Below are 15038 nucleotides of genomic sequence, written 5' to 3' on the forward strand. Positions count from 1 at the left end.
TCAGCTGTGATGGAATTTCACGAAACTGCGTGTCCCTGTGTGCCTTGTCCTAGATGGTGTGCCTTGTCTCTGCCCTTTGTTTTTTCATACCCACAGAACGTTGTCCAGCCTGACCTCATTACAAACCTGAGATCTGAACACCAGGCACAAGCTCTCATAAATCCATTCCCAAACAGGGAATTGCTACCGAACCATCCATTCAATTACTCTCTGATTACACCAGTGATGTATGTCTCTCCCTGTCTTCCAGTTGCGTTCCTCTCAACATTTCAGGAAATGTTAACCAGCTCTTTTAGCCAGCCACGTTTGATTACTCTAAACTAAAGTAGTCCATTGTGCGTTCGTCAGTGGCTCCTGAGTAAAGCCCTGAAGGCCAAGACTGAAACAGTCTGAACTACAAACAGTGAAGAAGGGTGAGTCAAATGTCACTGGTTCTCTGTCACAAGTGTCTTAGTCATCCTGCCATTGAGCATGAGGACCATTGAACCCTCTTTGCGCTCTCTCAGAATGCATAGATCACAGAGAGCTCAGGCTTAAATCGCTGCAAACATGCAGCCCAGTTCTCTACTTCACAATGTCAATGAGTTGATAATATCATAATATAGGCCACATCCTCTTTGCACAGTATGCTCTGAGCTGTAATTCCATAAACACATTGAATGAATCCTTTTTTTTATCCTCCAAACATTCGAATAAGGATTATATATTTTTGCGAACTGACATCAAAGAAGGTTATGATACTCTATGCTCATTTAACTTTTGGATAGTTTTGTGTTGACTGATGGAACACTCAAGTTTCAAGTGCAGGTAATTAAGTAGAATATGCATTTATTTTCTATGGGTCACAGTTTCTTGTACGCTGGAATTTAAAGTTTGGTAACACTTTACATAAAGCCTGCAGGTATAACGCTGCCCGAGCCTTTATAATGTCTTATAATCAGGCGTATAAAATGTTGTTTCTTTATGTATTAACATTTCAACGGACTCAAAATGGATCATTATTAGATGATAGAAGACATTATAAGGGGTTCATTCTTGCTCATAACATGTCCTACATCATTTATTATACATTTTCAGTTGAATGCATTTTCAGAGTATATACTTTAATCTTATTTGTCAAACCTCCAAGGTGCCAGTTTGTTAACACGGTGTAACGGCGTTCTTCGTTTGTCGAAAGAGAGTCGGACCGAAATGCAGCGTGGTGGTTACTCATGTCTTTAATGAAACAAATGACGATACATGAAATAACTTAATAAATACAAAAACAACAAACGGAACGTGAAACCTAATTACAGCCTATCTGGTGAACACTACACAGAGACATGAACAATCACCCACGAAATACACAGTGAAACCCATGCTACCTAAATATGGTTCCCAATCAGAGACAACGAGAATCACCTGACTCTGATTGAGAACCGCCTCAGGCAGCCAAGCCTAAGCTACACCCCTACTCAGCCGCAATCCCAATGCCACAAAACCCCAATACGAAACACAACATAAAACCCATGTCACACCCTGGCCTGACCAAATATATAACGAAAACACAAAACACTATGACCAAGGCGTGACACACGGCCTGATATTCAAGAGTCGGTTCAAGAGAAAGCGCTTTTTTTGTCCACAGGCATGTTTTAAACATAGTCACAGAGTATTATTTATAACTTATTTATAACTTACCCTAACAGTATAATCCATGTTTTGAGTCATATGCCAATTATATTTTTTACTAAAATGAAAACCTATGAATGTGTTGCAGATTGATGTTCATCTAGCATGAGGCTCATGTGCTTAATTTAGAATGCCTGTCTAGGCCTAATCCTAACCCCCTTGACAATGGAATTTATATAGAGCTGCAAAATAACGTTACAGTGGATTTACTCTATACTGACAGGCTAAGGCTGGCTCTGTATGTGGAATATTAACTGAGAACATTCCTTCAGCAGATTCAAGTGTTGTTTTATCCAAAATGCAAAAAAAAACAAATGGCCAATGTTATTGGCAATCAAAACTGTTGAATTCAAAAGGCTAGAATTCAATGATAACCTCAGTGCTTTAGAGAGGAGAGCACACCAGAGCAACGTACGTCGGCCGAGTGGGTTGCCTTCCTCTCACCTCTGATCAGAATATCTGCCAACAATTTCTGTTAATTTCCAGACAATTCTACATGTTGAATCACCACTGTTCATCACCACCTTGCAGGTAATTGCTAACACACTGCGGCCATCCGCTGCTTTGAGCTTTTCATCTCCGCTGTGTTTTTATTCTCTTACACCCACACAAATAATATTGTCCGTGCCTCATACAAAAACACATTTGAAGTACTAACCGGTAATTAAAATTCAATTAGACAATGTTTTCGGCTTGAAAGAAAACTAAATTAATCTTTGTTGTGGATAAAAATTGTGTGTATGTGTGTGTGTGTGTGTATGTGTGTGTGTAACTTCACTTGTGTGTGAGCCTGTGTGTGCATGCTATCTGCCGGATGTCTAAAGAGAGCCTGAATAATGCATATTGTTTACAATCAACTTGCCCTTTGCCAGTCTTCGGCACTAAGAAGTGCATATGAATGTGGATATGTGGGCTCCCTCTCTGAGTAATTGTTCTTCCTGCTGTTTTACTGGGTATGAAGATCAATGAGGCTGTACCATCCACAATGGCTCCCACTACCATGATCCCACAGTACCATCTGAGTGTATTATGGTAATTGCAAGAGCGGTGGTAGGGGGTGGGAGTTGTGGTGGTTGGGTTAAATGTGACTGGTTACAGAATCGGGGGCGTTTGATGCTAGTTCCAACTTCACAGTAGATCCTTTCAATATTTTTTTGGGGGGTTGCAGAAATTCCTTCTTGAACATGTGAACTTTCATGCGCCTTAATTAGAAACTTGTATGGGATCCAGTTCCGGATTCAGAAATCAAAAGCCCCGGAGCTTTGTTTAAAAAAAATTATAAAAATAGGCCCCCCTTCCCGGCACGCCATCATTTTCTGTAAACAAATCTGTGCATCAAGATGCAATTCGATACGTTCTATCTTTACTGTTGAAGAAAAGCCCCTTTATAATAAAGCCATAATAACGTTTGCCATGTGGCATACGCTACAGTTGAGCAGAGGCGTTTTAAGCAGGGTCTGAGGAAAAAAATTGGCCTTTTAAAAACTAATTTCATGCAGTTCATCATTTACACGACAGAAAACATTAGCTGCATTTTTTAAATACCACACAATTGACCAAAATCAGTGGCTACTCTGACACTGAGATCAATCTGGTCTTGAATTCAAACAAACACTGGCCCAGGCCAATGAAGCAACACACAGATTGTACAATATTGGGAGGCAATATATCCACAGTATACTGTGCATTAGGAAAGTATTCAGACCCCTTCACTTTTTCCACATTTTGTTATGTTACAGCTAAAATGGATTAAATAATTGTTTTCCCTGATCAATATACAGAGGAGACAGGATTGTGTCGAGGCACAGATCTGGGGAAGTGTACCAAAAAAATGTCTGCAGCATTGAAGGTCCTCAAGAACACTGTCGCCACCATCATTCTTAAATGGAAAACGTTTGAAACCACCAAGACTCCAAGAAGAAGGGCCTTGGTCAGGGAGGTGACCAAGAACCCAATGGTCACTCTGACAGAGCTCCAGAGTTAATCTCTGGAGTTGGGAGAACCTTCCAGAAGGACAACCATCTCTGCAGTACTCCACCAATCAAGCCTTTATGGTAGAGTGGCCAGACGGAAGCCAATCCTCAGTAAAAGGCACATGACAGCCCACGTGAAGTTTGCCAAAAGGCACCTAAAGGAGAAACAAAATTCTCTGGTCTGATGAAACCAAGATTAAATGCTTTGGCCTGAATGCCAAGCATCCCGCCTGGAGGAAACCATGCACTGCTCATCACTTGGCCAATACCATCCCTACGGTGAAGCATGGTGGTGGCAGCGTCATGCTGTGGGAATGTTTTTCAGAGGCAGGGACTGGGAGACTAGTCAGGATCAAGGGAAAGATGAAAGGAGCAAAGTATAGAGAGATCCTTGATGAAAGCCTACTCCAGAGTGCTCAGGAGCTCAGACTGGGGTGAGGGTTCACCTTCCAACAGGACAACAACCCTAAGCACACAGCCAAGACAACAAAGAACTGGCTTCTTGACAGGTCTCCGAATGTCCTTGAGTGGCCCAGCCAGAGCCCGGACTTGAAAATAGCTGTGCAGCGACGGTCCCCATCCAACCTGACAGAGTTTGAGAGGATCTGCAGAGAAAAATGTGAGAAACTCCCGAAATACAGGTGCGCCAAGCTTGTAGTGTCATACCCAAGAAGACTTGAGGCTGTAATCGCTGCCAAAGGTGCTTCAACAAAATACTGAGTAGGTCTGAATACTTATGTAAAAGTGATATTTCAGTTTTTATTGTAATTCATTTGCAAAAATGTCTAAAAAGGTTTTTTCTTTGTCATTATGGGGTATTGTGTGTCGACTGATGAGGGAAAAATAAAAATGTAATCCATTTTAGAATAGGGCTGTAACGTAACAAAATGTGGAAAAAGTGAAAGGGGTCTGAATACTTTCCGAATGCACTTTATTTATATAGCCATGATGTAATTGGCTGAGATAATAGGGGTTGACCATGCTGACAGTTGGTCATGCATTTACATGTGAATTCTTAAAGAGATGGGTGGGGCTAAGGCTTAACACTTAAAGGGGCAATCAGGAGTTGCTGCACCCACTGATTCTTGAAGAATATAACTTATAAATGCCTCATGAGCTTAGTTAAACTTTTGTACCCCACCCGAACACAAAATATAAGCTTGTTTTACTCCAATGTTTGTAAACAAAGTAAATGTAAGCAAACACTATATATCCTCAAAATACTTTAAAACTATTATGTTGATACCATGGATGTTTAGTCCTTGCATCCATTGCTCTGTCTATGAACACCATCGCAAAGATCATTCATTATTAATTATTTATACGCAGGTCTAAGAAAATGCATTTCACTAAGAACAGAATAAAATACTTTGAGTTGAAATGACTCACCGGCTCAATTTGGCACAATGTAGCAAAATTTAAAATTATGTTTTTTACTTTGGATAAAAATAGAGACTCGGAGCTAGATAATGGTTATTCATCCACTGCAGTTGAGGAACAATGGGAAAGTAATTCTGCTTCAAAAAAATGGACCTTGAATATTTTGGGACACCTACTGGAGAGCTTTTCTTTGTCTACACCCAATCAGCATTGTTCACACCGTCTTAAGCCTTAGCCCCACCCATCTCTTTAAGGATTCACATGTGAGGTCATGTGCTAAACAGAGTAAGGTAGTGTAGTAAAGAACCAAATGTTTCAAGACTAAAAGTGGTGAAAGTAGTAGCAAAAATGCACTTTATCTAGTCCTTGGCCTACATCCTAATCTGACTTTCACATTAGTCTATATCAAATAAAATAAAAGTTTATTTGTAACATGTACAGGATACAGAAGGTGTAAACGGTACAGTGAAATGGTTATTTGCATAGTAGCAATATCAAAATTGAAATTCAATAGATAAACCTGGCTAACTTGGTCATGTAATCATCATTGTTTAGACATGTAGCTAGCTAGCTAGATAAACAATGAACGTAATGGTGCTTTCAAGACAACTGGGAACTGGCAACTTGCAAAAATATGAGGTCAAATTCTAACATCAGTCAGCTTCAGGTAGGAAATGCAGCGCTCTAGAAGGAAGCCCGAGTTTCCAAGAGAGAATTCAGAGTTGGATGACCGTTGAAAATTATTTTTCCCAGTTGTAGTATTTTTTTTCTGAGTTCCCAGTTGTCTTGAACGCACTGAAGTCGGAAGTCAGACCTTTCCGAGGTCCCAGTTTCCAGTTGTTTTGAATGCGGCAATAATCCAAATTGATACTACTAGCAATACGAACTGATTGTCATAGCTAGCCACCATGCATGAATCTGCAGGTAGCTAAAGCTAACCAACTTGGTTCAATGTTAGCCAGCTATCTAACATTAGGCTATAACTAGCAATGCAAATGGCTTTCTGAGAAATGAATAATCTTACTACACAGATCATGCACATAACCATAGCTAGTGAACCAGCCAGCTAACATTAGCTAGCTAGCTAACAGTACGCTTGAACTTTCTGACAAAATTTGAAACGTATAATATCTGATAATGTAGCTAGCTAGACTCTTACCTGTATACATGGATGAAGACTTCTCCCTCTCTGTCAATGATGCCATGGTTGCCCTTAGCTTGAAGATTTAATCTGGAGACAGACTCCAATTTGCATAACTCCCCAACAGATCCACAGATGATGCAATCTCCACACTGCCCTTTTCCACCTGGACAAAAGGAACACCGCCATGATAATGCTATTCATTGACTACAACTCAGCGTTCAACATCATAGTACCCTCAAAGCTCATCACTAAGCTAAGGACCTTGGGATTAAACAACTCCCTCTGCAATTGGATCCTGGACTTCCTGATAGGCCACCCCCAGGTGGTAAGGGTAGGTAACAGCACATCTGCCGCACCGATACTCACCACAGTGGCCCCTCAGGGGTGCATGCTTAGTCCCCTCCTGTACTCCCTATTCACCCATGACTGCATGGCCAAGCACGACTCCAACACCATCATTAAGTTTGCCAACGACACAAGAGTAGTAGGTCTGATCAACGACAACAATGAGACAAACTATAGGGAGGAGGCCAGAGACCGGGCCGTGTGGGGCCAGGATATACAACCTCTACCTCAACGTGATCAAGACAAAGGTGATGATTGTGGACTACAGAAAAAGGGGGACTGAGCACAACCCCATTCTTATCGACGCCGCTGTAGTGGAGCAGGATGAGAGCTTCAAGTTCCTTGGTGTCCACATCACCAACAGACTATCATGGTCCAAACACACCAAGACAGTCGTGAAGAGAGACAACAATGCATATTCCCCCTCAGGAGACTGAAAAGATTTGACGTGGGTCCTCAGATCCTCAAAAAGTTCTACAGCTGCACCATCACTGCATCACCGCCTGGTTTGGCAACTGCTCTGCCTCCAACCGCCAGACACTACAGAGGGTATTGCGTACGGCACAGTACATCTCTGGGGCCAAGCTTACTGTCATCCAGGACCTCTATACCAGGCGGTGTCAAAGGAAAGCCCTAAAAATTACCAAAGACTTCAGCCAACCTAGTCATAGATCTTTCTCTCTGCTACTGCACAGAAAGTGGTACCAGAGCGCCAAGTCTAGATCCAAAAGGCTTCTTAACAGCTTCTTCCCCTAAGCCGTAAGACTCCTGAACAGCTCATCAAATGGCTACACCAGGCTATTTGCATTGCCCCCCATCCCTGTTTTTACGCTGCCGCTACTATCTGTTTCTTATCTATGCATAGTCACTTTACCTCTAACTACATGTACATATTACCTTAATTACCTTGACTAACCTGTGCCCCCGCACATTGACTCTGTACCTGTACCCCCTATATATACAGTTGAAGTTGGAAGTTTACATACACCTTAGCCAAATGCATTTAAACTCAGTTTTTCACAATTCGTGACATTTAATCCTAGTAAACATTCCCTGTCTTAGGTCAGTTAGGATCACCACTTTATTTTAAGAATGTGAAATGTCAGAATAATAGTAGAGAGAATGATTTATTTCAGCTTTTATTTCTTTCATCACATTCCCAGTGGGTCTGAAGTTTACACACACTCAATTAGTATTTGGTAGCATTACCTTCAAACTGTTTAACTTGGGTCAAACATTTTGGGTAGCCTTCCACAAGCTTCCCACAATAAGTTGGGTGAATTTTGTTCCATTCCTCCTGACAGAGCTGGTGTAACCAAGTCAGGTTTGTAGGCCTCCTTGCTCGCACATTTTTCTATAGGATTAAGGTAAGGGCTTTGTGATGGCCACTCCAATACCTTGTCCTTAAGCCATTTTGCCACAGCATTGGAAGTATGCTTGTGGTCATTGTCCAGTTGGAAGACCCATTTGCGACCAAGCTTTAACAGTTCTATCTGTTTCATCAGACCAGAGGACATTTCTTCAAAAAGTGCAATCTTTGTCCCCATGTGCAGTTGCAAACTGATTTTTTATGATGGTTTTGGAGCAGTGGCTTCTTCCTTGCTGATCGTTCTTTCAGGCTGTCGATATACGTAGGACTCGTTTTACTGTAGATGTAGATACTTTTGCATCTGTTTCCTCCAGCGTCTTCACAAGGTCCTTTGCTGTTTTTCTGGGATTGATTTGCACTTTCCGCACCAAAGTACGGTCATCTCTCGGAGACAGAATGCGTCTCCTTCCTGAGCGGTATGATGGCTGCGTGGTCCCATTGTGTTTATATTTGAGTGCTATTGTTTGTACAGATGAACGTGGTACCTTCAGGTGTTTGGAAATTGCTCCCAATGATGAACCAGACTTGTGGATGTCTACAATTGTTTTTCTGAGGTCTTGGCTGATTTCTTTAGATTTTTCCATGATGTCAACCAAAGAGGCACTGGGTTTGAAGGCAGGCCTCCAATGGACTCAAATGATGTCAATTAGCCTATCAGAAACTTTTAAAGCCATGACATAATTTTCTGGAATTTTCCAAGCTGTTTAAAGGCACAGTAAACTTAGTGTATGTACACTTCTGACCCACTGGAATTATGATACAGTGGTAAGTGATAAGTGAAATAATATGTCTGTAAACAATTATTGGAAAAATAACTTGTGTCATGCACAAAGGAAATGTTCTAACCGACTTGCCAAAACTATAGTTTGTTAACTAGAAATTTGTGGAGTGGTTGAAAAACGAGTTTCAATGACTCCAACCTAAGTGTATGTAAACGTCCGACTTCAACTGTAGCCTCGCTACTCTTTCATTTATCTTTCATTTATTTCAATTTTTAATGTATTTCTTTTTTTACGTCAGTTCATTTTGGTAAATACTTTAACATGTATCTTTCTTAAAATCTCATTGTTGGTTAAGGGCCCTTTTACTACACCTGTTGTATTCGGCGGATGTGACAAATACTTTTTGATTTGATTTGATTTATACAACAGCCTTCTGTGGGTTCTCTTTTCGACTCCATCCACATATTTGCAATCAAACAGCAGTATTTTCGGCATTTCCTTAGCTATCATACTCAGCTTCCACCGGGCATTCCACTGATTTCAAAACTTTTTTCCTGTCTTTTTCCTTGGCTAAACCATCTAGGCTCTTAATTTAACATTTTTTTCATATTTACAGATGGCATTCACATTTGTTATTAAGGCACATGGAAGTTCACATGCTCCAGAAGGTATTTCTGCCAAAAAAACACATTTTTATCGAAAATGTATGTTTACTCTCAAATGCCTCCTCTAAAGTAGTGACGTGCTACATACACCTAGTTTCCTGAAACTAGTCACAGACTACTATGTTTGGAGTGTGCACGTGTGGAGCGCATGGAATCACAGCATTTTTAAGAGTTGTTTAGCAAGGATAGGTGATTTGGAAACTGCCAAATCTGCTCTTTCTGAAACTATATAGACATCAAAACGTCTTACCTGCTTGTAACTCTGTAGGAGGACTTGAAAAAGTACATTTTTGGAAACTCTGTTTCCCTGCCTCTGTGTCAATTCCAAGCTGCGATCTTAATCAGATTTTTCTTATAAAATGTAACAATTTATAATGTTGTCACCCATTAGACTATTGTCAATTTAATCTTTATCTCTATTATTATGTGTCTGAAATTAGTTTCAATATAGTTTAGGTGTAGTTTCGATGACTGGCGTTCCATGTCCTCTTATAACAGCTTATAACACAATTTGTTTATAATATTAAGATTCTAACAACAACAGTGTGTTATTTACTGTATACTTATTTAGGAAAAGTCAAGGACGGGGATATGATTTAAAAAATGGCAGAGTAAATAAAAATGTACATTTATTTTGTTTTAAAATGACACTTTCGGCACATCTAGATTTAAGGAAGGGGGATGGGAGGGGGGTACCTAGTCAGTTGCAACTGAATGCATTCAACCAAAATGTGTCTTCTGCATTTAACCCAACCCCTCTGAATCAGAGAGGTGGGGGGCTTGCTTAGTCGACATCCACGTCAGCAGTTGTTGGGGGTTAACTGCCTTGCTCAAAAGCAGAACGGCAGATTTTTCTACCTTGGCGGCTCGGGATTCGGACCAGCGACTTCTGGTTACTGGCCCAACCCTCTTAAGCCCTCTCGAGTAGAGGTCGACCGATTATGATTTTTCAATGCCGATACCGATACCGATTATTGGACGACCAAAAAAGCCGCTACCGATTAATCAGACAATTTTTTTATTTTATTTATTTGTAATAATGACAATTACAACAATACTGAATGAACACTTATTTTAACTTAATATAATACATCAATAAAATCAATTTAGCCTAAAAAAAATTATGAAACATGTTCAATTTTAATGTTCAAAATTAAGATCCTACATCTGTACAACAACCCTTTCCCTTTAATACTCATGATAACTCACACTCAGATAGGGCTGTAACAGAACACTCTTCCCTGTGGCTGTGTTGGAACCCAGTAGAGCAGGTACATGCTGAACCAAGGTGGTCATTAAACATTCCCATGCCCTGCTAGAATCGATATTACTCAGGACGGGAAACAACTGCTTCCCTTATTGGAGATTATACTCATTCCAGAGCCCTCAGTCAATAGTCTTAGGTGAGAATGGATTCACTTCAAGTGTATTTTTTAGGAAGTTAACACAATTTGGCTTGAGAGCAGGACCAATCCAAGTCACCAGACATTACCATTTATTTTTTATTTAACCTTTATTTAACTACGCAAGTCAATTAAGAACAAATTCTTATTTACAATGACGGCCAAACTCCCCCCTAACCCGGATGATGCTGGGCCAACTGTGCGCCGCCATATGGGACTTCCAATGAGAAACTTGATGTATTCTCTCAGAACTTCAAAAGGACCTCACACAATGAATTACAGTTATTTTTCCTCCACTGTGCATTTTTGCTTTTTTGATGTTTGATGATGACTGTGATTCTAATAACTTGCATGGAAAACAACTGCTGGTTAGTGTGCAGAGCCTCATTCTACTTTCACTATGTTTACAGTCTCATGATTCAGTGGGTGGGTGGTTGCCTCTTTTAACGTGACTTTGTTTACAGTAGTCCTGATTTAGTTGTGCAATTCAACTGTACATTTGCTCCTTAAAAAGGTGGTCCATGGAAAGATGGAAAGGTTAAAGCAATTAACCCTAAAGTACTGAAACATTTTTTTGAAGTCATGATACGAAATGAGTTGTTGTAAGTTGTTGATTGTCTTGAAAATGTAATGTCCCCTTACGACAGTGTACCTATTCACTACAATACCTGCTTTGTTCTGCAACGCCTTGGTGCTGACATAAATTGACCAAGAACAATAACGATTAGAGATACCTCATGATGAGGTTGTTCCCTCTGGAATCAAGTTTTGCTTTGTCACATCGTGGTCATAGAAGGTTGCACTCAGCAGATCAATTCTTCTTTATGTTCTAGTCAGGATTGTGAAATAAGTGAAGGTTTGTGAACAGGGTACAATTTCACAGTTGTTAAAATGTAAAGGTTTTAAATAACTCTTTTTGTTGAGACAATACTAGTATGAATTCAGTTTTAATGACGATGATGACTAAAGTGATACAAAATGTATTAATTTTAATGTAAAAGGTAGTAGTGGGGCGGTGTCCTGTTTACAGATATCAATAACAACAAAAACAAAATGTTAAAATCTGCCAATATGACCACCATGCCCTCCCTTGAGACATACCCATATACGGAAGCGATTTGAAGTCTGTTGTTGATATTTTATAAGCACAAAGTCGCCTCGCTGTGTATGCTTTACGTTTTCATATTCAATATCATATTCACATCAAGCCATGTCTAACTCTGACTTTATATTATATGACGTCTTTCAGTGCTCTCGCAGCATATTCAAATTGCCCTTTGGGAATCAAGATGACATTCTATACTATATGATTATGCTGAATATTATGATCAGCTAAAATAGGGCTGACCTTGTTCTTCGACAGTTAATCATGGCGGGATTGAAAAAGTAAACCTCTAAAATCAAGGATAAATCCTTGCTGCGTTTGACAGGACATAGCAATAGAGGTTAAAGCCGTAATCTTTGAAAATGAATTACACCATTTATTTTGTGTTTGACCTTTGTAATGTCAGGTGCTCCGCTAAACAAATTATTATCGGAGTTCAATTTGCCAGAGTTGACTTAGTCAAACAGCAGAAAGTTGCCTGAAGCAGGTCAGTGCGGAATACAGATGCAGACCTACACAATGTTACATCGACATACATTTTAGAACAGTTTCATCGTCTAGGTAATTAGATTTCCATCAACATAACTTCAGTGGTGTCAATCTCACAGTTAAAAAGCACTTTGGGATGGTTTTCAAATGTAGATTAGGTCTAGTCCTGAACTAAAAAACATGTTCAATCCATAGAAAGTGCTTTTTAGTCCAGGACTAGGCTGAATCCATGTCTGGGAAACCAACCCTTCATCTACAAAACTACTACTATCCCTTTTGGTTTTAAATGTGAACCAATGCGAAATCTAAAATTTCCTCTGTCCTTTTTTCCCCAGTCAGATGTCGGCTTTACGGCCGGTGAGCTGTGTAGGGCTTCGGGTGTGGATCCTCCTGGCCATGACCCACCTCACCCTGGATTTTTCCCTGTGTAGCCCCCTCAGTCAGGGCCTAGGAATCAAGCTCATCCCCAAACCTGTGCCTCGTCCCCGGCCCCGCTCGGCGCCCCTCTGGGATACTCCCAACATGCTCCATTGGAGGACAGTGAGGCCGCCGGCGCGCCGGCTCCTCAACCCCGTCCCACCGCCAGCCAATATGGGAGGGCCAGGGCCAAAGTTCAGGGGTCAAAAGCACAGGAGACTGGCACATAAAGGACAGCCATGTAAGGAGTGCTGGTTGAAATACACATCCACCGAGGTAGGAGATTTAGCAGCGGTGCTAGATCTTCCCATGGGGCACAAAACAGACGTGGTGAGGTTGTTACTGAGGGCGAGGAGGCAGCTGAAATGGGACAGCGATGACAAATCTCAGGACGGCAGGACCACGACGGTGGCCGGATATATCGACTGGGGACCCACGGGGACAGAGGACAACTTTGAGAACGGTGAGGGTAAAACGGCGGCCAACTCCACACTGTCCACCAAGGCCTTGACCACTGCCATGGCCACCACCACCACCACAACCACCAAGAGCCCCCAGAAGACGTTCGCAGTGGTGACCACCCCTCACCCCAGAAGGCTGAGCACCACCAAGGCCAGTGTCAGTCTAGGGGAGACTGTCAAACCACCAAAGCCATATGGAGACACATCAGGTAAAACTTCTCTCCTCTGTTTATGAGCATGCTATTTTAAAACTCTTTCATTTGTATTCCTATCCTGTTAAGCATTCCAATGTTAAGTGAATAATAGTCCTACTTGAAGGAGTGGAGTTGGATTTGGCTTGTCAAGGCTAGAATAGTCAGAAAGACAGTAGGAGAGTAGGATGTTATTGGGTCGATCTACCAATTCGGTGCCTTTTGAGATGTGTAACTTAGTAAAAAAAACAATTCTAGCATTCTGTTTCAAGAGGTTTAAATAAAATAATGACTAAAGAAAGTGCCTATTCAGTGCCAAATAAAATAACAGGGTTGACGATTTCATCTTAAATCAGCCATAAATCTCCTTGTGACTGGGGGAATGGAAGCTTGTTGTGTGCAACAGGCGGTGGCAATTGAATGCAAATGTAAGGTTACTCAATTGAGCAGTGAATTTTAAACACAGATTTAACCACAAAAACCAGGGAGGTTCGCAAGGAAAGCTACGTATCGATTCATTGGGGGGGGGATATCACTTCGAGCATGTTGCAGTTATTAATTACCCTTTGGATGGTGTACCAATACACCCAGTCACAACAAAGACCATATTTTATGGTTGAAATTAACAAAAATAAATAAATATATGTGCATCACTGTACAGCAGGGGTGTCAAAGTCAAATGGACGGAGGGCCAAATAAAAAATTTAGCTACAAGCCGAGGGCCGGACTGTTCGAATGTTCATTGAAAAATTTTTAAATGACGCATATAGTCTAGTGAACCTAATTGAACCTACTGAAAACCTAACAAATATATTCCAATATGATCAGATAAATAAAGCAATATTTTCTTATGGCTCTGTCAGTAATCTTTAATTTTCAACAGACACAAAAGACAAATTTCCTTTATATAAAAATCCCCATAACATGAACATTAAATGAAAGAAACCGGTATTCAAGGCACCATCAGTAGCCTATATTTTCTATTTTAGCAAAAGTGGGCTAAATTTACTTCAAAGAAAAAAACAATAATAGCAATTTTCTATCATCCACTCAACTGAAATATTTTTAAAATATAATTGGATTGAAATACAATAAAATAAAGTGCAAAAATCTATTAATCAAAAACAACACTTTGTTTAAGGAGAAGTAACATGCAGTGAAAACAAATATTAAACTTTAACTTTTAAACTTGAACTGAGTAAAAACTCTAAATATGTGATTGCACAGTAATGTTCACTTGTTTGAGGTTGAGGGTGATACTTGGTGGTGTCCCATCTTTTCCACAAGTTCATCAATGTTCGGGGTAAGGCTCTGAGCTGAGGAAATCCTCAGAATTGAGTGGAGGTGTTCAGCAGTAAGTCGACTTCTGTGTGATGTTTTGTTCAAGTTCATCAAAGAAAACAGTTGTTCACACAGGTATGTGCTGCCAAACATAGACAACGTTTGAGCAGCCTGGATGCGCAGCTGGGGCATTGTGTCGGGAGGAAACGGGCGAACTCCGCAGCACCCACTGCCGCATATTTTGCCCTCAGTGCATCATTGCATTGGAGGTCAATCAACTCCATTTGGAGGTTTGGTGGTGAGCTTTCCACGTCAACAGCAAATGGGTTACCGAGCAGTTCCAACCTGCTTTTTTGTGCTTCAAAGTCAGCAAATCGGCGTCGAAAGTCAGCGGCAAGCATACCTATTTTTTAGCCAACTGT

The 15038-nt window shown here is 40.7% G+C and overlaps 1 protein-coding gene across 1 annotated transcript in view; it reads left to right on the forward strand.

Moving 5' to 3' along the window:
* The window catches only part of ajap1 (adherens junctions associated protein 1), an 83082-nt gene that overhangs the window by 26144 nt on the left and 41900 nt on the right, over positions 1–15038 (forward strand). The window contains exon 2 of the mRNA XM_035737968.2: positions 12602–13353. Within this exon, the coding sequence (XP_035593861.1) occupies positions 12602–13353 (752 nt within the window). The remainder of the gene's footprint in view (positions 1–12601; positions 13354–15038) is intronic.

The sequence above is a fragment of the Oncorhynchus keta genome, chromosome 27, assembly GCF_023373465.1.
Source record: "Oncorhynchus keta strain PuntledgeMale-10-30-2019 chromosome 27, Oket_V2, whole genome shotgun sequence".
Taxonomy (NCBI): Eukaryota; Metazoa; Chordata; class Actinopteri; order Salmoniformes; family Salmonidae; genus Oncorhynchus; species Oncorhynchus keta.